The sequence below is a fragment of the Ipomoea nil genome, unplaced genomic scaffold, assembly GCF_001879475.1.
Source record: "Ipomoea nil cultivar Tokyo-kokei standard unplaced genomic scaffold, Asagao_1.1 scaffold0146, whole genome shotgun sequence".
Taxonomy (NCBI): domain Eukaryota; kingdom Viridiplantae; phylum Streptophyta; class Magnoliopsida; order Solanales; family Convolvulaceae; genus Ipomoea; species Ipomoea nil.
The window spans coordinates 2,557,616-2,585,301 of NW_017616574.1; the positions used below are offsets into that span (position 1 = coordinate 2,557,616).

Sequence of the window (27,686 nt, forward strand, 5' to 3'; positions counted from 1 at the left end):
TATACCCCAGGGCTCTGTATGTCTGTTTACACATTTTGTATAATTGTGTTGCTTTCAGTCTTTCACTGATTATCTCTTGTGTGCATTTAACACTCCAATTTCCCATTTTTACCTTGTTTTTTGCGAAACAAAAACTTTCTTCCACGGCCCTTTCAAATTCCGTCCTCTTGAATCCTTTTACCCACCTTTGTGATTAAAGGCAAGTGCAGTGTTACCAAGCTTTCGCTGAGCGAATTTCTGTTCTTGGTACTAAGTTTTTGTCAATTTTTTTTTTTTTTAGCTGAGCATAGCTGCGGATTTTTTTTTTAAAGTTTATATATTTATATATATTTGTTGTGTTATTCTGTAGATTGGGTATTGGTTTGTCCGGAATGCAATCGAGAACAGTTTGATTGTGTTCAAAGATCGATTCTTTGGCTGCTTTTGTTATTTGGTTTCTACACCCAAACAGAACTGAGGTTTTGGAGATTGTGAATTGATTATAGTTTTATTGTTTTGCTTTTCTTTGCGGTTTAGAATTGTGAGGATTTGCATTTTGGGGAAGAATGGCAACTGGAGCAGTTCCTGTTTCATTTGCGGGGCTGAAAGGCAGGGAAAATGGATTGGGGTTTGGAAAAAATATGGATTTTGTTAGAGTTTCTGACATGCAGAGGGTTAAGTCTCGCAGAAGCAAGGTTTGTGTGATCAGAAATTCCAGTTCTGTTGAGGTTCAGCCTGCATCAGAAGGGAGTCCACTGCTAGGTAGGTGTTCTCTATCAAGTATCAATCAGGTTTCTCTTTGTTTTTTCTCAGTTCTAACTTAATCTAAGTCTTGTGAATCAGTTCATTTATTTTTGGGTGACGAGGGAAACCCACAACTACTACTCGGGTTGTGCATGGGGTAAATCCACCTTGTGATCTTACCCGACAAAGGACCAAAAGGAGTTGATTGACTCAAACCAAGAAGGCCAATAGGCCGCTCCCGTTGAGAGTTGAACTTGTAATTTTGTGGTTACTAAGTCAACAATTTGGCCAACTTGGTTGGGGTGGTTGTCACGAAACCAACTTAGGATGCCCATAGTTGATTGACTCAAACCAAGAAGGCTAGTAGGCTGCTCCCGTTGAGAGTTGAACTTGTAACTTTGTGGTTACTAAGTCAACGACCTGACCAACTTGGCTGGGGTGTAGTTGTCCCAAGTAGTTCATTTTTTCATTTAACATCTGTTTGTCCCTTTTAATGTGCTTTGGTAGTTTAATTAGTTATGTGATTTCTGATAATGGAGAAATCTATTGGTCTAGTAATGAATCCTTGACCTTCTCCCCTCCTGACTCCTCAAGTGTTCGTCGCACCATTCTTTTGTTTCTAAATGCAGTGAGGGCTCAAGGCGTGTGAAAGTTTCTACATCTTGCTTTAAAGTAGGCATGGTTAATTAAGATTTGGATTTGGGATTTTTAAGGAATATGCAGAATAGTGGGTGAAAACGTTTCAACTTATATGTATGTGTTCTAATTGCATGGATTTGATTCATTGTTTGCAGTACCTAGGCAGAAATATTGTGAACATATACACAAAACTGTGCGGAGAAAAACCCGCACTGTGATGGTTGGAAATGTGGCCCTTGGTAGCGAACATCCTATAAGAATCCAAACTATGACCACCACAGATACCAAGGATGTTGCTGGAACAGTTGAACAGGTTCTTTTCACACTCCTTATTTTCCTGTTTCAATACGTCAAATGACAAATAACGAGTAAGAAGTCCATTATGTCATGGTTTATATTGTAAGAATCCCCGTCTTTCATAGCAGTGGACCCATTTTTATCTAGATGTCGATCGAAAATGATTTGTTGGTCAATTCTTGCGCCTGCAGGTAATGAAAATAGCTGATACTGGAGCTGACATTGTCCGCATAACGGTGCAAGGCAAGAAAGAAGCCGATGCATGCTTTGAAATTAAAAATTCTCTTGTTCAGAAGAAGTATGTCTAGCTTATTTATTTTTAAAAATTTGAAGTTTTTCATGTGTACGAGCAATGTGGTATCTTACCGGTTTCCCTTTTATGCAGTTATAATATTCCTCTGGTTGCGGACATTCATTTTGCTCCTTCAGTTGCTCTTCGGGTTTCTGAATGCTTCGACAAAATTCGTGTCAACCCTGGAAACTTTGGTACTCAACCTCTGATGCCCCCTCGTGTTCTAATTTTGACACAAGTAGTTGAGTGGTCGTTTAGTTGTTATCATCTTAATGGATACATTTTTTTCCAGCTGACAGACGAGCCCAGTTTGAGCAACTGGAGTACACGGAGGACGATTATCAGAAAGAACTTGAGCATATCGAGGAGGTTAGACTTTTAACAACAGCTATGATTGTTATTCTAATGTTCATAAAAATAGATATCGTCTCAAATTAAGAAGAAAGACGGTATGGAGCGAGGCATTCATGTCTTTAGGGAAGTATTAATGTATGCTCCTATATATCAAATAATTTACTTCAATGTTCCATATAATAATATATTGTGTCGAAATGATTCAGGTCTTTACACCATTGGTTGAGAAATGCAAGAAGTATGGGCGGGCAATGCGTATTGGTACAAACCATGGGAGCCTTTCAGATCGCATCATGAGCTATTACGGGGATTCACCCAGGGGGATGGTAAGCAGCTAAGCAGTCGTAATCTAATACTGAAAATTTCTAAGATATATGTATCCAACATTTTGCGATTGTACCGTAATGTCGAACAGGTTGAATCCGCATTTGAGTTTGCAAGAATTTGTCGGAAGTTGGACTTCCATAATTTTGTGTTCTCGATGAAAGCTAGCAACCCAGTTATTATGGTCCAGGCATACCGTCTTCTTGTAGCTGAGATGTATGTCCAGGGATGGGATTATCCATTGCACTTAGGTGTTACGGAAGCCGGTGAGGGTGAAGATGGACGAATGAAATCCGCAATTGGTATTGGAACACTACTACGGGTATTTTACTCTGATCTTTCTCTTTACGACTACTTAAGCGCGCTAACATCATAAACGTGCGGTACGTAAATGGGTGAATCAAGAAACTTGTTTACCATACAGGACGGTCTGGGTGATACAATTAGGGTTTCCCTAACTGAACCTCCGGAAGAGGAGATTGATCCCTGTCGACGCCTGGCAAACCTTGGTATGAGAGCAGCCGAGCTTCAGCAAGGAGTGGTAGGATTGCATAAACAAATTTGTTTCATAAATATGCGTAGAAATCGATTGAAGAGTTCTTATATAGATTTGACATTTCAGGCACCATTTGAAGAGAAGCACCGCCGTTATTTTGATTTTCAACGTCGAACAGGGCAGTTGCCAATTCAAAAAGAGGTTACAACTTAAATTTAACCGGTATTATGCTGAGGCCTCCAATGTTTTTTATTTTCAATGTTGGGCTAATAGACGAAAGCTTGACAGGGTGAAGAAGTGGATTATAGAGGTGTTTTGCACCGAGATGGTTCTGTCCTCATGTCTGTATCCCTGGATCAGTTGAAGGTCTCATTCAGCGCTTCTCTTTCACTCGTTTTGATGTATTCTTGTGCATTCTTAATTTAATTGTTTTTATTTTTCGAATTCTATTTTCATAAAACTTCCCTTTCGGCAGACGCCCGAACTTTTTTACAAGTCATTAGCAACGAAACTGGTTATTGGCATGCCGTTTAAGGATCTAGCAACTGTGGACTCAATTTTGTTGAGAGAGCTTCCACCGGTGAACGACAAAGATGCTGTAAGGCTGCTTCCTTTTTGCTATGTCATTTGATTGTTCTCGTAAATTTCTGCTCTGGCATTGTAACCTTATCACCTTATTTATTATGTTTTATGAAAGCTGTGAGACTGATTTGATTGTCCCCCGTGTTATCATGGTTAGCGTCTAGCTCTCAAGAGGTTGATTGACGTTAGTATGGGAGTTATAACTCCTTTATCGGAGCAGTTAACCAAGCCACTTCCTAACGCTATGGTCTTGGTTACTCTCAAGGAATTATCTAGCGGTGCTCACAAGCTTCTCCCGGCAGGCGAGTTTTCTATTAATGTTTTAGCATTGAATTGGTTATATACTGTATAAACATCGGTACTCATTCTGTATTGGCAACTTTTTTTAGGTACACGATTCGTTGTGTCCGTACGTGGCGATGAAGCCCAAGAAGAATTGGAATTCCTGAAGAGTTCTGATGCTACATTGGTTCTTCACAATCTCCCGTATTCTGAAGAAAAAATTAGCCGAGTTCATGCTGCCAGGAGGTATAATTATATCTGGTTTTTCAAAATATTCTAGTAGAGGACTAGAGGTTGACATAAAGCAGTTTGGAAATTACTAAAATCCCTTCTGGGCAAACTAGAAATAATTATTTGCACCATCTTCCTACAACAATGATTGACATTGAACATATCTGACCACAACAAGATGTCTGGCTGCTTTTGTCCCGTGCTGATAGTTGTTTCGATTTCTGCAGGCTTTTTGAATATCTCTCAGAAAATTCCTTGGATTTTCCAGTAATTCATCATATAGAATTTCCCAAAGATATTCACAGGTATGAAAAACTCAAGATTGATTTTGAGCATGACAAATGTTGAAGCTTAAACTTAGCATGGGATCTAAATTACAGGGATGATTTAGTAATTAGTGCCGGGAGCAATGCTGGAACCCTCTTGGTAGACGGTCTTGGAGATGGTGTCCTGTTAGAAGCCCCAGACAGTGATTTTGATTTTATTAGGAATACATCTTTCAATCTTCTACAAGGATGCAGAATGAGGAATACTAAAACGGTAGTAAAAAATATCTATCAACCGGATGTTAGTTTGGTTGTTTTTGATTCAAGACAATTGAGTAGTTGTATACTTCACTGTTTCAGGAGTATGTGTCATGCCCATCATGTGGCAGAACTCTTTTCGACCTTCAAGAGATAAGTGCAGAGATTAGGGAGAAGACGTCGCACTTGCCTGGTGTTTCGGTAAGTACCAAAACTGCAGAACTGGGTTCTGGACTACATTTTGATACTCTTAAGTTTACTCTTTTTTTTTTTTTTTTTTTTTGGTTTGTCTGTTTCGTCTGCAGATTGCTATTATGGGCTGCATTGTCAATGGACCTGGGGAGATGGCTGATGCGGACTTTGGGTATGTTGGGGGTGCTCCTGGGAAGATTGATCTTTATGTCGGAAAGGTACAACAAACATTTCCCAGTTTGACATGTGATTTACTTATTGTTACGAGCAAGCAATAATGACTAACTTACCCAGACAAGCAAAATTCCCCACCCCCATAGCCCCCACACCCCGGTCCAACATGGTAGTAGATGAGTGAATCACGGTGACTTAGCGGCCCATTAGATGGGACTGTGGGAGGACCAATGCTGGGTGCCCACAACCCACCACATTGGGTGTAACTCTCATATTACGAGTCTGCGGTTGCCAGGCTTGGTTTGATGCCCTCGTCCACAATCTAACACTCATGAACCAATTGAGATGCCAATGCAGGCAACAATAACTAACTTTTTGAGCTTCTAACATGTCTTGTAATTGAACTACATAGCACATCTAACATAGGAACGGCAACGGGATGGGGATGGGGATGGGGCTTATCCCCATCCCCAAATTTCACTCCCCATCATGTTCTCCGGATTTTATCCCCATCCTAGTCGGGACAGGGAATTAGGTTTCTGATCAGTTCGGGTGAAATTGTCATCCTTACTAAACTAACATCTTGAAAGAAAAATGCAGTGTTGATAAAATCTCTGACTAACCTGTGCTTCAAGTAGGTTATGGCTTAAGTGTTGAACAAACTTGACCTGAATTCAATTTCAAAATGGTGTTCTTTACAGACTGTTGTGAAGCGGGCCATTGCAATGGACCAAGCTACAGATGCCTTGATCGACCTAATTAAAGAACATGGCCGCTGGGTGGATCCTCCAACAGAAGAGTAATATCACCATTTGATGTTTACCCTATCAAACTAATATTAGTCCCTATTATGCATATGTATCAGCAAGAATGTTTATGTATATCACGAATTATTGGGAATCACTAGTCATTTCCATTACACCGTCAAATGCTGTTGAACTGTATTATGTTGTGAACTAAGAAATGTAACGAATTAAATCTCCAAACGAGCAAAAGTTTGATTGAATTAAATAAACTGGAAGAGAAAAGGGAAAGTATGAATATAGAGCGAGTAGAGAATCAGATATTTCACCAGGAATCGCCTCTTGCAATCTGTGGATGCCAGAAATGTATGGAGAAGAGATTGTAGCAAAGGATTTCAGTATGCGCGGACGTTTAGGGCGAATAGTTACAGGAGTCGGAGCTTAGAGCAGCCTGTCGTCGTCATTGTCGTAGTATCCGAATTGTGCTCGACGGATGTTCTCCTGCCGCTTTTTGTAAACCTTCGCGGCCAACCCCACCAGGCACGCGCTGGAAACAACTCCGAACGCTATGCCGACCTTCTTCCCGCCGCTCATTCCGCTGTCAGAATCATTTCTGTCGGGAGTTACATCACTCGGCATCTGAGGAGCACCGGCCGGAGTTGGAGGAAGAGAAAAATGACCGGGCGGAGCGATAGCATTCATCGGGGACGGCGACGGAGAAGTGAGATGTACGGGCGAAGGAGAAGGAGACGGAGATGGAGGAGAAACATCACCGATTATTGCAGGCGAGAGAGCGATGCTCTCCGCGGGAGAGGGAGCAGGAACGGAAGCCGGAGTCAGAGAAATCGAGTACTCCGGCGCCGGAGCAGGAGCAGGCGATGAAACCTCCGGCGGACTAGCAGCTACGGAGCTCCGAACGCACAGGATTCCGCACACAAGAACAAACGCGAGGGAGAGGACAGGAAGCATCGCCATTGCAAACTACGACGGTTATTAGCTTCATTAACCAATTCAAAGAGAGTACGGCGAGAGAGAGAGAGATGGATGATGATATATGGCTGTTGGATGGAGTGGAACGGAAGTTGATTACGCCGGCGAAAAGGCGAAGAGAAATTTTGAAAAAGCAGGAAGCGGTTGAAGGGCGGGGCGGGAAAGATGCGGAGAACGTGGGAGAGACGCGAATTGAGGGAGGGAGAGGGTGGCGTGAAGGTGAAGGATACACATAAACAGATTCGGGGTTGCGGAGTATTGGGCAAAAGTGCGTTTCTTTACAAACCTTTCCTACAATCCTACTTCTAATTCTCAATATTTTTTTACAACTCTCTATGCTAATATAATAATAAAATGCTTTATTTAATTATTATTATGTTATTAAAATAATTAATATGACCACGACTTAGTTGGTACATATGTTATAGATTGTGATTTGTGAGTGAGAACGTAGAATCGTGGTGAGCTGATTGTGGACACATGATTAAATAATTGTGATTTAGCCATTCACAATCTTGTCAACTCGAGACATATTATCTATATATTACTAATTTTTTACTTGATCTAATTAAAATTAAATTCTACTAAAAATTGCATGGAATTTCATAAAAATATATTAATTTAATACATAGTTAATTTCATTTTTGTCATAAATTTATAAGTAATAATCCACTTTTAGTCAATTTTTTTTTTTTTTTTTAGAACAACCCCCTTAGTCCTAGTATTTATTGTGGCATGACTATTTTTGGTATTTCATCAACAAAATCGGTTAAATTACGTAAAATATATAATGTCCCTTAATTGGACAAAGGAGGGCCTTTTATACAAGCCGTGGGCCTCCCAACCGCCCCTGAATCGGGGGAGGCGGTTATCCCCGCTTTGACCGCGCTCGGTCCGGAGACCGGGCAACGCGGCCGAGGTCGACTGCCGACCGACCTCCTGTCGACCCCGTGCTGACCTCTTGCCAACCCCGTGCCAACCTCCCGCCAAGGTCTTGTGCTGAGGTGCCTGCAAAGGCCTTGTGCCGAGGTGGACTGACGGGGCACGTAGCGCCGCCCCGGGGTCCGTGTCGATGTTCGCTGCCGTCCTCGTGTCGAGGTCTCTCACCGGGGCCTCGTGCTGAGGTGCCCGCTGAAGCCTTGTGCTGAGGTGGATGAACAGGGAACGTAGCGCCGCCCCGGGGTCCGTTCTTACTCCATGCGCTCGGGTCGGTTCGGATCCATTCGTAATATATCCATCATCAGTCCCCCACTCCCGACGTCCGCGTCCGAGTCCCCCACTCCCCCACTCCCGGCGTCCACTCCATGCTCTCGGGTCGGTTCGGATGCATTCCGACCCGCCAAAAATGCCAACCTCCCAGCGTCCGCGTCCGAGGGCGCCTGCCGACCTCCTGCCGAGGTCCCGAACCGACCTCCTACCGAGGCGGCTAGCTCGGGCACGTAGCGTCGCCCCGGGGCCTTGTTCTTTCTGCATGCTCTCGGGTCAACTTATAATATATCCATCATCAGTCCCCCACTATTCGAGTTGCGAGTGATCGTCAGCGAAGGAGAGTAGACGCTCCGACCGACCCGCCAAAAATGTCGACCACCCGGCGTCCGCGTCCGAGGCCCATGGGTGCGCGTACGGAAACGCACCTCTCGCGATAAGGTTGGAACTCTATTACAAGCACGACTTCTTCATTAACTAGGACTCATATGTGGTAGAATCCCCATAGGTCTCATTCATCATCCATAAATATCTTCAAAGTCAATCCATCACATGAGCCTAGGTACTTGGGCTGTTCCGTCGGGGTTGGTACGCGAGGTCGGGCCTCGTGCCCCCTTAGGGTGCGATAGCCGCTCCGTCCTAGCTCTTTGAGCCTAGGTACTTGGGCTCTTCCGTCGGGGTTGGTACGCGAGGTCAGGCCTCGTGCCCCCTTAGGGTGCGATAGCCTCTTCGTCCTAGCTCTTTGAGCCTAGGTATTTGGGCTCTTCCATCGGGGTTGGTACGCGAGGTTGGGCCTAGTGCCCCCTTAGGGTACTAGCCCTTTGACCCAGGTCGTTTGACGCCGGGCCGTTAAGCTCTTTCGTCGGGGTTGGTACGCGAGGTCAGACCTCGTGCCCCCTTAGAGTACTAGCTCTTTGAACCAGGTCGTGCGACGCTGGGCCGTTAAACTCTTTCGTCGGGGTTGGTACGCAACGTCGGACCTCGTACCCCCTTAGGGTATAGTTGGAGGGGTTATGCGTCTACCAGGTGGAGGTCTACCAGGTGGTGCTCGTCGTTGAGGTCGGGGTTGTACTCTTGGGCTCGGAAGGTGGGTGTGACTACCTCCGCGGGGGGCGCGAGCCTAGGATGAACCTAATTCCTCCACCCAGGCTCTTGCCTGCTGACCCTATAGGTAGGGTTTCCACTATGTCCACCCCCACTTTGAAAAGGGGATCACCGAGCCTTGATGACAGATTTTGTCTCGCTGGGGTATAGGCATCGCAGTAGGGTGCCGCTATAGGACCTCTTGTAGAGTGTATCACCGAGGAGCAGGTAGGTTCCCCTTACCCGCTTGGCATCGGCCATGTCAAGGTGCAAGCAGCCCACAATAGGTTCTTCCGTTAGGTAGTGAGCGGGGGTGACCCCTATATTACCGTTAGGGAATGCTAAAGTCGGGGCTGGCGCGCACGACCGCGACCATGGATTGATAAGAACATATTTCCATATTTGAGCTCATGGGGTTCGGGGAAGCCGGGTGCCCGACCGATCACGCCCCCTTGAGAGGGGTGGGGTAAATGTAGGCACCCATCGAGAGACGTTGGGGCCGAGCAGGAGGGCTCGGACACTTCCTTGGAGCCCCTCAACGGGGCGGGTCGACCAGGTGGTAGCTTGTTGGAGCGCGACCATCCCTTCCGGGAGCTCGTTCATTCGCTTACGGAGCTGCTCGACCTTGTCACGATGGGTACTTGGAGCTCGACCTTTCGTTTCTCCCGACTTCTCAACTCAGGAGGCCTGCTTGCGTCGCAGCGGAGCTCGGGGCCCGTGGCTGGGTGACCTACGTGAACACGATTCCTGTCGCGGCGGGGCTCGGAAGCCACGACCCGGCGACCTTCGGGAACACGATTCCTCCACTGGTGGTGCATTGGGGGTTGGACTTGGGCCCACCCTATCTCGGGCCGACATGCGGTTGCCAAGCCTCTCCGGGGCGGGCCAAGCATGGGTCGACCCCCATATCGCCCTCTCGATGGTGATCTTAGCGGATGTCACCCCCTCCCCGCCTGTCCGATGGCCAGGACGAGTTCACATCCCCTTCGATTTGGGTGTTGAGTGCCCGGGGTGGCCGGGTGCTTGGACCGGTGCGCCCCCTTAAGGGAGGTGGAAGCGGTGTCGGCGTCCTTTCTGTGGCCTCCGGACCGTCGTGCGCACTTCCTCAGAGAGCCTCTGCGAGGTGAGCCAAAGTCGCAGAGGCTTGTTAAATGGCGACCGCCCCCTCTTGTAGCAAGGCAAGATTCGGAGGAGGGGCAGCAGAAGCCGGCACACCACCGCTGTGGTGGTTGGTGAGGTGATCTCTCAAGTCCCCTCCCGACCTGATGGTGACGGTTGGTTGGAGGCTAGGGGCCCCGCTGGGGCTGTTCCCAGTTGGGGCGTGTTGGGTGCGACGGAAACCGATCGTGTTGCGAGAATTGGAGCTCAACCCAAGAGGCCTGCTCATGTCGCGGTGGGGCTTGGGGCCTGCTGTAACAACCCAAAATTTCATTTTATTAATCCAGTATTAAGAAATCCCAAAGTAGCTTTTTCACCCCATTAAAAATTTTTGCGATCAATCGGTGTATGAATAAAATAATTTTTGTCGCATTATGAAATAAATTCGACACCGAAGAAATAAAATCTATTTGAAAATTCCAAAGTTTTTGAGTACTTCGCATACCAAGATTTAAATCGAGAATTTTATCTGAGTGAGACCGGGAGAATTCAAAAGGGAATTTTGAACAAGTGTTCATCCATATAGCTTTAGGGAAAATTCACTTTCAACCCCAAAGTAATAAAAGATAACATTTCTAGCCCATGGTTCATGTTACATGGTGGACCACAAGACATCCAAAATCCCTTATAGAATCATCTTTTAGCTTGAGAAATTACCCCTTTGCCCTCAACCAATCATTGTGAATCATCCTAGGGTTTTGAACCCTATATAAACCCCCTTATTCCATCTCATTTTCATGATCTCATTCTTTGCCTCCTCTTCATATCTTTGTCTGCCAACAACAAGAAGAAAGACAATAACTTAGTAAGCTTGTTCATCCTTCATTCTAGCCTCTTTTCTCTTCTAGTTTTCTTTAGTCTTTGAGGTTCTAGGCTAAGGATAGAAGGTGTGTTGGGAAGTGTAGGAGGCTCAAGCTAGGTCAAGAGGAAGAAGAGATCCCAACAAGAAGACTAGACTACAAGAGGTACAACCCCATGGATTCCTCTTTAGATTTGGCTCTGTGAAGCCTAGTTTTGAGTAGAAATGAATAGAAACTATGAGCTTTTGATGTGTTTATGCTTAGAAGTGATCTAGTATGTGTTTGTGAGTTGTTGAGATTGTTTTGGAATTGTTTGGATGAGTTTTTGCAGGTGAAATCACATCTGGTGCACAATACAGTGTGCACCAGATCAGAGTGGCGGCCCTAGCCGCAACCCATTAGAAGGGCCGCTGGCTAGAGCCGTGGTAGCACGGCCCTAGAGGAGGGCCGTTGCCTAGTCCCGGCACATCAACGGGGCTCCAGGGGCGGACCATGAAGAGTCCCGCCCCAGGTCCCTGAGTATGGTCTGTGAAGAAATTTTGTGCAGTGGCCGGGCCCTTGTGGCTCAGCTACGTGTCGTTTCGGACCGAGTGTTACGGGCCCTTGTTGTAACACCCCGTGTTACGACCCCTAACCCTAACTAAATATTTAATCACTTACCCTAAAAAGATAATTAAAACCCCATTAATCAATTAAGAAAGGTCCACCATAGTCCATGGGCTCACATCCCTATAACCAACCCCTTACTCTTATAAGGAATAGAATTAGCAAGCCCATAATATTTAGACCCCAATTAGGACTCTTGGGAATATATATATATATATATATATATATATATATATATATATATATATATATATATATATATATATATATATATATATATATATATATATATATATATATATATATATATATATATATATATATATATATATATATATATATATATATATATATATATATATATAGGGTCATAGGAGGCTCCTAGATCTTACACCACAATAATCTCTCACCACACAAGAAGTTCCAAGAATCCCCTTAGGAGAAATCAAGAAAGAAGAAAGCTTAAAGAGAGGCCCTTCATAGCCAAGGAAATTAATTAAGGCTAAGAGGTAACCCATGTCTCAACAAAACCTATTTTCTTCACTATAATTTCCTTCCTTGGCCTCCCTCTAAATTCTTGTGTCTTGATTGAATTCTTCTATGATAATGATGTTATGTTCTTGATGATTGATAAGATGATTTATATGCTTTCTTGATAATCTTGATGATCTTGATGTTAAAAAGAAGTTCTTGATTATGATATGATGATTCTTGACGGATCTTGATATTTTCTTGATGTTAAAGATAAAATATGTTCTTGATGATTTGGGTGGGATTAGAGCCCTATGTTGGATTGGGAATTTGTATTGAGATGATCTTGATTTATATTTGGGTGGGATTTCTCACGTTCGGGTGTTGTTTATATTTAGAAGTCGTAATAGGATAAGTCCTACATGATTCTTGCTTTTGATCCGTTAGTTACTTACGTGATGTCATTATTTGCGTTTAAAAGTGTCTAAGCATGGTTTCGGGTTCCACGAAGGTTCCCGGGACGAGTATACGAGTAAAGAGTCAGTGGGGGGTAGGTGGGGGTGGGGGAACCCACCACCTACCCGCTGCCCAATGGGCACTGCCCGGCAGCGGGAAGCCACCGGGCAGCCGGCTGCCCGCCGGCAACCCGCTGTCCGGAACAGTGCCTTCCGGCGGGCAGCCGGCGGGTGACCCCCACCCACCGGCTACCCGCTGGTCCGTACCCCACCCCGGGTCCCCAGCTTCCCCATTTGATGTTCCCCATTCCTCGTGGTGTCCCAACGGACCCCGTTTGTCATGCTTGAGTCTAGTTTGATGTTTCGGGTTCCACTCGTAGGCTAGAAGAGTCTTAGGGATTGCATGCTAGTTGAATTGGTAACCCGTTGACCTAGGTAGAAGTTGTATGAACCCTTAGGACTATTCGTAGTATGTGAATGATCACACGTAAGTTTATTTATATGTCTTTCCCCTCCCAATATGCTATTACGTGCTCCTATGTGTTATGTGTTGCATGATCCCCCATTTTGGTTATAGGCTAATTGGGTGGTTCCCGGACTAAGGTTCGGAAGTCGGTTGAAGACCGAATGGATTGTTCCCGGACTTAGGTTCGGAAGTCGGTTGAAGACCGAATGGATTGTTCCCGGACTAAAGGTTCGGAAGTGGCTGAAGGCCAAATGGATTGTTCCTGAGCTAAGGCTCAGAAGTGGCTAAGGCCAAATTGATACACTTCTTGGACTAAAGGTCCAAATATGGGCCTCGGTGCTATGACCCACCGGACCTGAACGCGCCAGGACGGTGTGTAGGGCCAATAAGCCGAGGAAGGCTGTAGTCCACCGACCTGAGTAATCAGGCGGTGTGTAGGGCTACGGCTGGCTGTGATCCACCGAATGGTGGGACAGCGATGTGTAGGGCCATAGTCTCCGAGGATCGTCGCCCACCGACTGAGTATAGCTCAGCGGTAAGCCGGGCTTGATCCTCAATGGTCCACCGACTGTGCGCATCGACGGTGTGTAGGGTCGTAAGTCCCCCCATGTAAAGGGGATCGCGGTCCACCGACTGTGTGCGTCAGCGGTGTGTCGGATCGTGATCCGACGTTGAGTTCGTCAGCGGTTCTCAAAGGGTTGGTTGCGATCAACTCCCGTCGTACCACGGTACTGAGGTAGGGTGCTGCGGGGCCGTGTTAATGCTATAAGCATTAACCCTCATGTTCGGGGCATGCGATTGGTCCCGTGGCGCCATCAATGATTATGTGATATGAATAGCGATTAAGTGATGATGTGTTTCGGATGTGTTTTGGAATTGGAAGGTGATCTGTGACCTTAGATGTGTAATCCTTATGATGTTATCTCTACTTAACTGTTTATTATTGTTTGATGTGCCCGTCCCTATTTGCTGAGTCTATTCCCGGTTTTAAAACTAGTGTCTCTTAAGTATATATCTTCCTGCTTCGAAATGATTTTGTATATATATATATATATATATATATATATATATATATATATATATATATATATATATATATATATATATATAATGTATTTCAACGCGTTGGAGTGGGTTACCAGCATCTCTCGCTGAACAGATATATTTGGCTTTCAGGCACGGATGAGTAGACACTGGAGCGTGCTAGAGATTGGAAGCGTAGAGTAGATAGTTTCCCTTTCGGCCTGCGTGCCATGCTTATGTATTGACATTATTAAGAATTTTAGATAATTAGCCTGTGCACCTGAGTTCTCTAGCTCAGGTGTGGCATAGCACCCCATACTTTTATATTATACTTTTGGGAATTAATGAGAATTTAACTCTATTATATAAGTCGTAAAAATTGAAAAATTTCGGGGTGTTACACTTGTGGCTCGGCTCTTCGGGATCGTCTTGACGCACGTTTTGGCTTTGATTTCGTTGAATTTGGATTAAAAACAAATATGTTATGAAGGTTTATGTGAAGAATTGTTACACAGTGCATATTTTGCTAAGCTCTCTGTGTTTGAAAAATTGTTGATTTTGTGATATGATGATATTTTAATTGAGTAAAGAAGCATGATCCTTTGAGAATATGATTTATTATGAAAGCATGATTACATTGTATTATTTGATCAATGAGAATAGAAACATATTTGTTGAGTGAAACGTATAGAAATTGCTATGTTGCAAACCGAGCATGATGATATATTCTTGAATACTTCATGTTATTTTATACATGATTTAGAAACATGTTATAGAGCATTCTGGCTTTTTACATGAGTCATATTTCAAAAATGCATAAGGGACCAACGTGAGTCCAAGAATACTTTCAAAAACCATAAGCATGTGGTATATCATTCTTTGATGCATTGAGAAGTAGTAGAATTGTTGCATGCATGAGATTGATGCATGAGAGATATATTTATGTATTATCTATTTCGGTGAGGTTTTGGAGGATACCGTTTGGACTATGTTCCTCTCGGGAGATATTTATGGACATTGTGGTCCCAGTATATGTAACGCGGCGTATCCCCACGTTACGAGGTTGGAAACTTCCCGCCGGGCTTGGAATCCTGGTTAGGGGGTGTGCACACTAATAATTCGATACCTGATTCCACAGAGTTTGAACCACGAGATTGGTTCCGTAGACAGTAGGAGATATTGGGTCGGAATCATGCTGTTCCCGATGGGGTAATTCACACTTCTGTGAAACCCTAAACTGTCTACGAGTAGAAGAGAAAGAAAGAGAGTCAACAGAGACTCAAGAAGAGACAACAGAGACTCAAGTATGAGAGTCAATAAAGACTCGAGAGAAAGAAAGAGAGTCAAGAGAGACTCGAGAAAGTAACAAAGAAACCTCCATATAAAGTACTCTAATTTATATATGAGTGTATGATTATATTATTGCACTAGATTGCATACCCCGTGCTAAGCTCTTGCCAACCTCCTGCCAAGGTTTTGTGCTGAGGTGCCTGCAAAGGCCTTGTGCCGAGGTGGACGGACGGGGCACGTAGCGCTGCCCTGGGGTCCGTGCCGATATCCGCTACCGTCTTCGTGCCGAGGTCTCTCACCGGGGCCTCGTGCTGAGGTGCCCGCTGAAGCCTTGTGCTGAGGTGGATGAACGGGGAACGTAGCGCCGCCCCGGGGTCCGTTTTTACTCCATGCTCTCGGGTCGGTTCAGATCCATTCGTAATATACCCATCATCAGTCCCCCACTCCCCGAGTTGCGAGTGATCGTCAGCGAAGGAGAGTAGATGCTCTGGCCGACCCGCCCAAAATGCTGACCTCCCAGCGTCCATGTCCGAGGTCGGCTGCTGGGGTCGCCTACCAACCTCTTGCCGAGGTCCCGAACCGACCTCCTACCGAGGCGGCTGGCTCGAGCACGTAGCGTTGGCCCCGGGGCCCCGTTCTTGCTCCGTGCTCTCGGGTCGGTTCGGATCCATTCGTGATATATGCATAATCAGTCCCCCACTCTCCGAGTCGCGAGTGATCGTCAACGAAGGAGAGTAGATGCTCTGGCCGACCCGCCAAAAATGCCAACCTCCCGGCGTCCGCGTCCGAGGTCACCTGCCGACCTCCTGCCGAGGTCCCGAACCGACCTCCTACCGAGGCGGCTAGCTCAGGCACGTAGTGTCGCCCCGAGGCCTTGTTCTTTCTCCATGTTCTCGGGTCAACTTATAATATATCCATCATCAGTCCCCCACTCTTCGAGTTGCGAGTGATCGTCAGCGAAGGAGAGTAGACGCTCCGGCCGACTCGCCAAAAATGTCGACCTCCCGGCGTCCGCGTCCGAGGCCCATGGGTGCGCGTACGGAAACGCACCTCTCGTGATAAGGTTGGAACTCTATTACAAGCACGACTTCTTCATCTACTAGGACTCATATGTGGTAGAATCCCCATAGGTCTCATTCATCATCCATAAATATCTTCAAAGTCAATCCACCACATGAGCCTAGGTACTTGGGCTGTTCCGTCGGGGTTGGTACGCGAGGTCGGGTCTCATGCCCCCTTAGGGTGCGATAGCCGCTCCGTCCTAGCTCTTTGAGCCTAGGTACTTGGGCTCTTCCGTCGGGGTTGGTACACGAGGTCAGGCCTCGTGCCCCCTTAGGGTGCGATAGCCGCTTCGTCCTAGCTCTTTAAGCCAAGGTACTTGGGCTCTTCCATCGGGGTTGGTACGCGAGGTTGGGCCTCGTGCCCCCTTAGGGTACTAGCCCTTTGACCCAGGTCGTTCGACGCTGGGCCGTTAAGCTCTTCCGTCGGGGTTGGTACGCGAGGTCAGACCTCGTGCCCCCTTAGAGTACTAGCCCTTTGAACCAGGTCGTGCGACGCTGGGCCGTTAAACTCTTTCGTCGGGGTTGGTATGCAAGGTCGGACCTCGTACCCCCTTAGGGTATAGTTAGAGGGGTTATGCGTCTACCAGGTGGTGCTCGTCGTTGAGGTCGGGGTTGTACTCTTGGGCTCGGCAGGTGGGTGTGACTACCTCTGCGGGGGGCGCGAGACTAGGATGAACCTAATTCCTCCACCCAGGCTCTTGCCTGCTGACCCTATAGGTAGGGTTTCCACTATGTCCACCCCCACCTTGAAAAAGGGATCACCGAGCCTTGATGACAGATTTTGCCTCGCTGGGGTATAGGCATTGCAGTAGGGTGCTGCTATAGGACCTCTTGTAGAGTGTATCACCGAGGAGCAGGTAGGTTCCCCTTACCCGCTTGGCATCGGCCATGTCAAGGTGCAAGTAGCCCACAATAGGTTCTTCCGTTAGGTAGTGAGCGGGGGTGACCCCCTATATTACCGTTAGGGAATGCCAAAGTCGGGGCTGGCGCGCACGACCGCGACCATGGATTGATAAGAACATATTCCCATATTTGAGCTCATGGGGTTTGGGGAAGCCGGGTGATCGACCTATCACGCCCCCTTGAGAGGGGTGGGGTAAATGTAGGCACCCATCGAGAGACGTCGGGGCCGAGCAGGAGGGCTCGGACACTTCCTTGGAGCCCCTCAACGGGGCGGGTCGACCAGGTGGTAGCTTGTTGGAGCGCGACCATCCCCTCCGGGAGCTCGTTCATTCGCTTACGGAGCTGCTCGACCTTGTCACGATGGGTACTTGGAGCTCGACCATTCGTTTCTCCCGACTTCTCAACTCAGGAGGCCTGCTTGCGTCGCAGCGGAGCTCGGGGCCCGCGGTTGGGTGACCTACGTGAACACGATTCCTGTCGCGGCGGGGCTCGGAAGCCACGGCTCGGCGACCTTCGGGAACACGATTCCTCCACTGGTGGTGCATTGGGGGTTGGACTTGGGCCCACCCTATCTCGGGCCGACACGCGGTTGCCAAGCCTCTCCAGGGCGAGCCTAGCATGGGTCGACCCCCATATCGCCCTCTCGATGGTGATCTTAGCGGATGTCACCCCCTCCCCGCCTGTCCGATGGCCAGGACGAGTTCACATCCTCTTCGATTTGAATGTTGAGTGCCCGGGTGCTTGGACCGGTGTGCCCCCTTGAGTGAGGTGGAAGCGATGTTGGCGTCCTTTTTGTGTCCTCCGGACCGTCGTGCGCACTTCCTTAGAGACCCTTTGCAAGGTGAGCTAAAGTCGCAGAGGCTTGTTGAATGGCGACCGCCCCCTCTTGTAGCAAGGCAAGATTCGGAGGAGGGGCAGCGGAAGCCGGCGCACAACCGCTGTGGTGGTTGGTGAGGTGATCTATCAAGTCCCCTCCCGACCTGATGGTGACGGTTGGTTGGAGGCTAGGGGCCCCGCTGGGGCTGTTCCCAGTTGGGGCGTGTTGGGTGCGACGGAAACCGATCGTGTTGCGAGAATTGGAGCTCAACCCAAGAGGCCTGCTCATGTCGCTGTGGGGCTTGGGTCCTGCTGTAACAACCCAAAATTTCATTTTATAAATCCAGTATTAAGAAATCCCAACGTAGCTTTTTCACCCCATTAAAAATTTTTGCGATCAATCGGTGTATGAATAAAATAATTTTTGTCGCATTATGAAATAAATTCGACACCGAAGAAATAAAATCTATTCGAAAATTCCAAAGTTTTCGAGTACTTCGCATACCAAGATTTAAATCGAGAATTTTATCTGAGTGAGACCGGGAGAATTCAAAAGGGAATTTTGAGCAAGTGTTCATCCATATAGCTTTTGGGAAAATTCACTTTCAACCCCAAAGTAATAAAAGATAACATTTCTAGCCCATGGTTCATGTTACATGGTGGACCACAAGACATCCAAAATCCCTTATAGAATCATCTTTTAGCTTGAGAAATTACCCCTTTGCCATCAACCAATCATTGTGAATCATCCTAGGGTTTTGAACCCTATATAAACCCCCTTATTCCATCTCATTTTCATGATCTCATTCTTTGCCCCCTCTTCATATCTTTGTCTGCCAACAACAAGAAGAAAGACAATAACTTAGTAAGCTTGTTCATCCTTCATTCTAGCCTCTTTTCTCTTCTAGTTTTCTTTAATCTTTGAGGTTCTAGGCTAAGGATAGAAGGTGTGTTGGGAAGTGTAGGAGGCTCAAGCTAGGTCAAGAGGAAGAAGAGATCCCAACAAGAAGACTAGACTACAAGAGGTACAACCCCATGGATTCCTCTTTAGATTTGGCTCTGTGAAGCCTAGTTTTGAGTAGAAATGAATAGAAACTATGAACTTTTGATGTGTTTATGCTTAGAAGTGATCTAGTATGTGTTTGTGAGTTGTTGAGATTGTTTTGGAATTGTTTGGATGAGTTTTTGTAGGTGAAATCACATCTGGTGCACAACACAGTGTGCACCAGATCAGAGTGGCGGCCCTAGCCGCAACCCATTAGAAAGGTCGCCGGCTAGAGCCGTGGTGGCACGGGACTAGGGCACGGCCCTAGAGGAGGGCTGTTACCTAGTCTGGGCACATCAACGGGGCTCCAGGGGCGGACCATGAAGAGTCCCGCCCCAGGTCCCTGAGTATGGTCTGTGAAGAAATTTTGTGCAGTGGCCGGGCCCTTGTGGCTCAGCTACATGTCGTTTCGGACCGAGTGTTACGGGCCCTTGTGGCTCGGCTCTTCGGGATCGTCTCGACGCACGTTTTGGCTTTGATTTCATTGAATTTGGATTAAAAACAAATATGTTATGAAGGTTTATGTGAAGAATTGTTACACAGTGCATATTTTGCTAAGCTCTCTGTGTTTGAGAAATTGTTGATTTTGTGATATGATGATATTTTAATTGAGTAAAGAAGCATGATCCTTTGAGAATATGATTTATTATGAAAGCATGATTACATTGTATTATTTGATCAATGAGAATAGAAACATATTTGTTGAGTGAAACGTATAGAAATTGCTATGTTGCAAACCGAGCATGATGATATATTCTTGAATACTTCATGTTATTTTATACATGATTTAGAAACATGTTATAGAGCATTCTGGCTTTTTACATGAGTCATATTTCAAAAATGCATAAGGGACCAACGTGAGTCCAAGAATACTTTCAAAAACCATAAGCATGTGGTATATCATTCTTTGATGCATTGAGAAGTAGTAGAATTGTTGCATGCATGAGATTGATGCATGAGAGATATATTTATGTATTATCTATTTCGGTGAGGTTTTGGAGGATACCGTTTGGACTATGTTCCTCTCGGGAGATATTTATGGACATTGTGGTCCCAGTATATGTAACGCGGCGTATCCCCACGTTACGAGGTTGGAAACTTCCCGCTGGGCTTGGAATCCTGGTTAGGGGGTGTGCACACTAATAGTTCGATACCTGATTCCACAGAGTTTGAACCACGAGATTGGTTCCGTAGACGGTAGGAGATATTGGGTCGGAATCATGCTGTTCCCGATGGGGTAATTCACACTTCTGTGAAACCCTAAACCGTCTACGAGTATAAGAGAAAGAAAGAGAGTCAACAGAGACTCAAGTATGAGAGTCAATAAAGACTCGAGAGAAAGAAAGAGAGTCAAGAGAGACTCGAGAAAGTAACAAAGAAACCTCCATATAAAGTACTCTAATTTATATATGAGTATATGATTATATTATTGCACTAGATTGCATATGAACATGAGCACATTGTTGCGCTAGATTGCATAAGAGTATGATATATTGTTGCACTAGATTGCATATGACCATGAGTATATTCTTGCACGAGATTGCATATGAGTATGATAATATTGATGCACTAGATCGCATATAACCATGAGTATATTGTTGCACGAGATTGCATATGAGTATGAATATATTGTTGCACTAGATTGCATAAGATTATGATATATTGTTGCACTAGATTGCATATGGCCATGAGTATATTGTTGCACGAGATTGCATAAGAGTATGATATATTGTTGCACTAGATTGCATATGACCATGAGTATATTGTTGCACGAGATTGCATATGAGTATGAATATATTGTTGCAGTAGATTGCATAAGAGTATGATATATTGTTGCACGAGATTGCATAAGAAGCATGATCATAATGTTATACATGAGTGTATACGAGTAGAGCATCGTAAAAGATTGTTTAATGAGAAGTTTAACTTGAGATATTCCTTGAGCATGATTACCGTGTTGTAGTAGAAGTTCCACTTAGCAAGTTATGTGGTAAGAATGTGAAAGCATGTAAATACCTGTGGTATAATCCTTTAACATGATCCTATTTGTAAGCATGTATTGTTTGATAAGCTATTTGAGAAGTCTATATGTTGATGAATATACGTGATCAGTCTTATACGTATATAAGCATGCCAGCTGATATTATAGGGTACAAGCATTTAGAAAGAATGAGATAAGTCTTAAGATGATTGAGATTAGTTTATTGCTATAAAGATATCAAATGTTATCAAAGTATATGCTAGAATGCTTTACAGGGTTGAGTGTGGTTATACTTAGCTTCGTGCTAACGGGTGTTTTTCCTATTTGTCTATGTGTTGCTTGCAAAAGCCCTTTCAGGTGGGCCCAGCAGTGAGAAGAGATCGAGTTAGATTAGTCTCTTAGTTTGAGATGTCCAAACTCTAGTTTCAATTATGATCATGTTATGGATTTAGACTTATGACTTTATGTTGGAGGATTGTTGTAGACTGTGTTGGGGTGACGTTTTTCCCCCTTACTTTTCCAGTATTTACTTTTAGTTCCCAGACTTAATCTTATTTGTAGTTTTACCCCTTTTAGCCTGTGCAATCACCCAAGAGTGGTGGTTGTGGCGGTGACACTCCCACTACTTATCTTCTAGTTTTCCGCTGGATAGTTTATGTTAATGACTGTTTAGAGATGTAATTAAGAGTTAGAAAAGTGGGGTGTTACACCTGCGACCCGGCGACCTCTTTGAGCATGACTCTTATCGCGGCGAGGCTCGGGGTCCGCGGCTTGGCGACCTCCGGGCGATTGGTTCTTGCTGTGGCGACCTAGGCCGGCAGTGGCCCGTTGGCGGTCGGCCTCGGACCCAACCTGTCCCGAGCCGACACACGGGGCTTGGGTTGTGTTGGCCTCCTTCCATCGTCGACGTGATGGCGGTCCCGCCGGGAGTCAACTCCCCCTTGCATGTCCATTGGTCGGGGCGAGTTTACCTCTCCCTAGGTGGCGGGTGCCTGGGTTGGTCGGGTGCCCAGACGACCGCGCGCCCTGGAGGGAGATGGAGGCGGGGACGACACCCTTTGGGTGACGTCCGGGTCGGCTTGCGCACCTGCCTGAAGACCTTTCGCGACTCGGGCTAGCGCCGTGGAAGCTTGTTGAAAGACCTCCACCCCCACCTGGAAGAGCGCGAGATTCTGAATGGGGGCGGCGGGAAGTAGTGCACCACCGCTGCGGTGGTTGTTGAGTTGATCCCTCAGGTCTCCTCCCAACCTGACGGAGGCGGTCAGTTGGAGGTTGGGGGCCCCGTTGGGGCCGTTCCCGGTTGCGACGAGCTGCGTGCCGCGGGAACCGTTGGTGTGGCGAGAGTTGGATCTCGATCTTGCCATAGTAGCTGATCATGGTAGATCAAAGAATGAAAAGAACACGCTTGAGCTGGTACAGCAGCTCTCAAGAAGAGCACTAATGATGGATTTAATTAACCCGGGGTGGCCCGAATTATTAAACTCGGATAAGAACACGAATAAGAAATAGGTAGAAACGATGTCGTAAAGGCTGTGAAGACCGTATATCGTATTATATGCCGCAAATAGGCTATTACAATGATTTGTTAGGACAAAATATGTAAGATAGATATAATGTCCCTTAATTGGACAAAGGGAGGGCCTTTTATACAAGTCGTGGGCCTCCCAACCGCCCCCCTGAATTGAGAGAGGCGGTTATCCCCGCTTTGACCGCGCCCGGTCCGGAGACCGGGCGAGGTCGGCTGCCGACCTCCTGCCAAGATCTTGTGCTGAGGCACCTACGGAGGCCTTGTGCCGAGGTGGACGGACGGGGCACGTAACTGTGACAACCCAAAATTTAATTTTATAAATCCAATTTTTAGAAATTTCAAAGTAGCCATTTTCACACCATTAAAAATTTTTGCGATAAATTGGTGTTTGAATAAATTATTTTGAGTACTTTTTAAATTAATTCAACACCAAAACTTATTTTAATTCCAAAATCCTAAATTTTTGGGTACTTCGCGTACCAAGTTTTTAAACTGAGAACCCAATCTGAGTGAGACCGGGAGAAATCTGAACCAAGTGTTTGTTTAGAAATCATCTTTGGAAAAATCGATTTTGACCCCTAAACTATTTAAAACCACCCTTCTAGACATTAGTCCATGAAGCTTGGTAGACCACAACCCTCCAACCCCTTTGTCTGATCTCCTTAGAACAATCACTAAAATTACCACTTTGCCCTCCACCAATCATTGAGTATCATCCTAGGGTTTTTCACCCTATAAAACCCACCTTATTCCTTCATTGATTCCCTGATATCTTTCTTTGCCTCACCAAGGTTTTGCCTGCCAAGTAGGAAGAAGAACAACAGTAAGTTTCATCTTCATTTCCCTTAAATCTTAGCCTTCCATCTTCCTTCTAGCTTTCATCCATTCTCTGAGGTTCTAGTCTAAGCTTTGTATGGTTTGTTTGGGGAGTTTAGGTGGTGAAGGAGGTGCTAACTAAGTTGGGAGGAAGAAGATATCCAAGCAAGAAGAAGAGGTCTTCAAAGGTATAACCCCATGGACTCCCTCTTCAAATTTTGGCTCTGTGAAACCTAGTTTCTTAGGTAGAAATGAGTAGAAATGATAGATTTTGTTGTGTTTGAGCTAGGAAGTGATCTATTACTTGTCTATGATGTGTTGATAATGCTTTGGATGTGTTGGAATTGTTTGAAATGGATTTAGACTGTGTTGGGGTGACCTTTTTCCCCCTTACTTTTCCAGTATTTACTTTTAGTTCCCAGACTTAATCTTATTTGTAGTTTTACCCCTTTTAGCCGTGCAATCACCCAAGAGTGGTGGTTGTGGCGGTGACACTCCCACTACTTATCTTCTAGTTTTCCGCTGCATAGTTTATGTTAATGACTGTTTAGAGATGTAATTAGGAGTTAGAAAAGTGGGGTGTTACAAATTGGTATCAGAGCGGTACGAACCGCGGGAAACTTAGGAAGTTTGACCCTTAAGACTGAGTATAGAAACTCTAAGTGAAGTCCTAGGAAGGACAAGTTAAGGAAAGATCTTTAAGTTGAAGTCTTAAGAAAGACAATATAAGAAGAAAACATTAAGTGGAAGTCCTAAGAAGGATAAGAATAGGGAAAGAGCCCTAAGATATGAAAATTGAGATGAGAAAGACTCTAAGTTCAGTGATTGAGTATGAGAATCAGAGTTAAGAGAAACTCTAAGTATCAGTTAGGAACGCGGTGAGGTCGTGAGTTCCTTTGTGTTTTGTGTGCTTTATCAATGTATTTAAAGTGCTTGTTTATATCCTTTGAAAGTGAAACAGAGAAGTTTTCAGTGATAAGCTAAAGTGAAAGTTAGAAGTTTGTATGGTTTGTTTAGGGAGTTTAGGTGGTGAAGGAGGTGCTAACTAAGTTGGGAGGAAGAAGATATCCAAGCAAGAAAAAGAGGTCTTCAAAGGTATAACCCCATGGACTCTCTCTTCAAATTTTGGCTCTGTGAAACCTAGTTTCTTAGGTAGAAATGAGTAGAAATGATAGATTTTGTTGTGTTTGAGCTAGGAAGCGATCTATTACTTGTCTTTGATGTGTTGATAATGCTTTGGATGTGTTGGAATTGTTTGAAATGGATTTGCATATGAAATGGATCACATGGTGCACAGACAGTGTGCACCAGATGAATGTAGCGACCCTAGCCAACAGCCCATCAAGGGGACCGTTGGCTAGAGCCATGGTCGGTCGGGCCTAGGGCACGGCCCTAGGAGAGTCATGGCTGGCCGGGCCTAGGTCCGGCAAAGTAATGGCCTGAGGAGGCGGGCTATCCAGAGCCCCGCCCCATAGCCCCTGAGTTATGTCTGTGTAGTGGCCCGGCCCTTGTGGCTCAGCTACGTGTCGTTTCGGACCAGGTGTCACGGGCCCTTTTGGCTCGGTACTTCGGGGCCGTCTTGACGCACGTTTTGACTTTGATTTCGTTGAATTCAGATTAGAAATGAGCATGTTATGAAAGATTTTGTGATGGAATTGTTTACAGCAAATTGCAAATGTGCTGTATCAGAGTTATACTGTCTATGGAAATTGCTTGTTATCTTCCTAATGCTATTTGAGTACTGAACAGAAAAGCATGAGCATTTTGTGAATGAGAATTGTTAAAGAAGCATGACTATAATGTGTTTTATGTCCAATGAAAATTGTAGTCTTTTGATGAAGTGTACAGAGCATGTTATTTTGGATTCCAAGCATGATTAAGTGTTCTTTGAGAAATTCACAGTAATATAGAATTGAAGTATGTCGTATAGTGAATTGCATTTCTAGCATATCATGTTTTATAAAGTGCATATATGGCCAACGTGAGCCTAAATATTATTTTCCAAAAATTCATGAGCATGTGGTATGTCATTACCTTGTTGCATTGAGAAGTTGTTGAGATGTGACATGCATAGGTTTGGTGCATGATATATATATATATATATATATATATATATCAGTGAGGTTTTGGAGGGCCCGTTGGGACTACGTCCTTTCGGAGTAAAAGAGAAAGTAACGGATATTGCGATCCGACATATTTATCATGTAACGCGGTGCATTCCCACGTTAAGAGGTTGGAAACTGCCCGCCAGGCTTGGAATCCTGGTTAGGGGGTGTGCACACTAAAAGTACAATACCTGATTCCACAGAGTATGAGTATTGGAACCACGAGATTGGTTCTGTGGGCGAGTTGAGTATGTGGACGGCTAGATTGCCGAGCCGGTTAGGTCCATTAACGATTCGTGAAGACCTACCTCCCCATGAGTTAGAGGTTCCATAGTTACGGATGTGGCGGATGCACGAGATTGCATCGTACGCTAGGGCTTCGCCGCGGCGGAGTACCTGCCTCGCACAAGAAGAGAAACGAGAAGTATGAGAAAGTTTGAGCAAGAAAGAAATCGAGTCAAGAGACTCAAGAGATAGAGAGCGAGTCATTGTGACTCTAAGAAACCTCCACAGAAAATTATTTTATTTTACAAACGAGTGTATGAGTATACTTATAGTATAGCACGAGATTGCATAATGAGAATGTTTGCACGAGATTGCATTTGAGTATAGTATTGCACTAGTTTGCATACGAGAATGACTAACCAAGTTTGTATATTGAGCATGATTGCCTTAGTTGCATTTTGATGTCTTATATATATCCAGTTTGCGTGATGAGAACTTGAAGGCATGAAGATAATTTCATATTGGTTGTTAGTATGAGATTGATTGATAGCATGAGTTCGTTATGATGAGATTTGTTATGAGAAATATGTGTTGGTGTATTTATGTTGATGAGTTATTTATATTTGAAGCATGCCTGTTGATATTATAGGTTTCAAGCATATAGAAAGTCTATGATGTATCTTAAGTTGCCTAAGTGATGAGATTGTTTGATTGAGTTTGTGAACAAATATTTTTCCAAAGTATATATTGTAGTACTTTACAGGGTTGAATGTGGTTATATTTAGCTTCGTGCTAACGAGTGTTTTCCTACTTGTCTATGTGTTGTTTGTAAAACCCATTTCAGGTGGGCACATCGTTTGAGAGATGATCGAGTTAGACTAGCTTAGTAGATCTAGTAGTCTAAACTCTTAGTTTTGTCATGATGTTATTTTGACGAATTTGTAGACTTATGTTTGATGATGAAGTTTGATGTTTAGACATCGGGGTGTTTTTCCCCATTATGACTTTTAATTGAGTAATATGAATGTTAGTTTGGTTTATTGTTTTAGTTCCATCCTTAGCGTGTGCAATCACCACGGAGTGGTGGTTGTGGCGGTGACATTCCCACTAGTTTACTGATTAAGTTGTTTATCCGCTACTTAATTTATTTTAATTGTGGTTTTAGAATTGTAATTAAGATTAAGAAAAGTGGGGTGTTACAGTAACGCTGCCCCGGGGTCCGTGCCGATGTCCGCTGCTGACCTCGTGCTGAAGTTTCTCGCGGGGGCCTCATGCTGAGGGCTTGTGCTGAGGCGCCGACCGAGGCCTTGTGCCGAGGTGGACGAACGGGGCGCGTAGCACCGTCCCGAGGTCCGTTCTTGCTCCATACTCTCGGGTCGGTTCAGATCCATTCGTAATATATCCATCAAGTAGATATTGCAAAGCTTTTACATGGTTTTTAAGAAAGATAAGATGATGTGGAGGAATGATAATGTGGAGAGAGAAGAAAAATAAACCTCCTGCAAGGTATTGAGATATTGCAAGTTTGTGGGTCCCAACACTTTAACTAATGAGCATTGAATATCGTATGAGGGACAAATTCGCGCCCAGGTAGGCGCGTTTATCCATCTATCAGACTTTTTTTTTTAATTTAAATTTCATCATTGTTTTTTTTCTTTTTTTTTCTCTCTTTCATCCCATTTTTTCTTTCCTAACCACACTTACAAAAACTCCTCAAAAACCATAAAAAAAAAAAAAAAAAAAAAAAAAACTCAACTATTATAGATGCTCTTATAACCCCCTTACCCCCATCAAGTAATATGGCT

At 45.0% G+C, this 27,686-nt stretch overlaps 2 protein-coding genes and 1 long non-coding RNA gene across 5 annotated transcripts; 1 reads left to right on the forward strand and 2 right to left on the reverse strand.

Annotated features, from left to right (window-relative positions):
* LOC109173191 (4-hydroxy-3-methylbut-2-en-1-yl diphosphate synthase (ferredoxin), chloroplastic) lies at positions 1–6,090 on the forward strand. 3 transcript variants are annotated; one of them, XM_019322494.1, is made up of 19 exons: positions 1–246; positions 350–741; positions 1,518–1,675; positions 1,851–1,957; positions 2,045–2,145; positions 2,244–2,320; positions 2,512–2,631; positions 2,721–2,951; positions 3,054–3,170; positions 3,252–3,326; positions 3,414–3,491; positions 3,601–3,723; positions 3,865–4,009; positions 4,097–4,235; positions 4,448–4,525; positions 4,601–4,760; positions 4,847–4,945; positions 5,050–5,154; positions 5,812–6,090. In XM_019322494.1, the coding sequence occupies exons 2-19, from the start codon at positions 546–548 to the stop codon at positions 5,911–5,913; spliced, it is 2,211 nt and encodes a 736-aa protein (XP_019178039.1). In that variant the 5' UTR covers positions 1–246; positions 350–545; the 3' UTR covers positions 5,914–6,090. The 3 variants fall into 3 exon arrangements, with proteins under 3 accessions (XP_019178039.1, XP_019178030.1, XP_019178046.1); XM_019322485.1 differs by having other exon boundaries at positions 517–741; XM_019322501.1 differs by having other exon boundaries at positions 1–199; positions 517–741.
* LOC109173314 lies at positions 5,161–27,677 on the reverse strand. Its single transcript, XR_002052875.1, has 3 exons — positions 27,667–27,677; positions 24,056–24,059; positions 5,161–5,649 (listed from the first exon to the last, which is right to left on the reverse strand). It is a non-coding gene; the product is annotated as an uncharacterized LOC109173314 (long non-coding RNA).
* On the reverse strand, positions 5,981–7,119 carry LOC109173232 (cyclin-dependent kinase inhibitor 1C-like). The gene is made up of 2 exons (XM_019322547.1): positions 6,590–7,119; positions 5,981–6,550 (listed from the first exon to the last, which is right to left on the reverse strand). The coding sequence occupies exons 1-2, from the start codon at positions 6,826–6,828 to the stop codon at positions 6,295–6,297; spliced, it is 495 nt and encodes a 164-aa protein (XP_019178092.1). The 5' UTR covers positions 6,829–7,119; the 3' UTR covers positions 5,981–6,294.
* Positions 27,678–27,686: the final 9 nt, after the last annotated feature.

What these genes read in the sequence shown, in the direction of transcription:
- LOC109173191 (XM_019322494.1), top strand. Translation starts at nt 546, where the DNA reads ATGGCAACTGGAGCAGTTCCTGTTTCATTTGCGGGGCTGAAAGGCAGG. An exon ending in AACTTGAGCATATCGAGGAG is followed by an intron (nt 2,321 to 2,511) that starts GTTAGACTTTTA and finishes GAAATGATTCAG; the next exon opens with GTCTTTACACCATTGGTTGA. An exon ending in GAATGAGGAATACTAAAACG is followed by an intron (nt 4,761 to 4,846) that starts GTAGTAAAAAAT and finishes TCACTGTTTCAG; the next exon opens with GAGTATGTGTCATGCCCATC.
- LOC109173232 (XM_019322547.1), bottom strand. Translation starts at nt 6,828, where the DNA reads ATGGCGATGCTTCCTGTCCTCTCCCTCGCGTTTGTTCTTGTGTGCGGA. An exon ending in TCTCCGTCTCCTTCTCCTTC is followed by an intron (nt 6,551 to 6,589) that starts GCCCGTACATCT and finishes GTCCCCGATGAA; the next exon opens with TGCTATCGCTCCGCCCGGTC.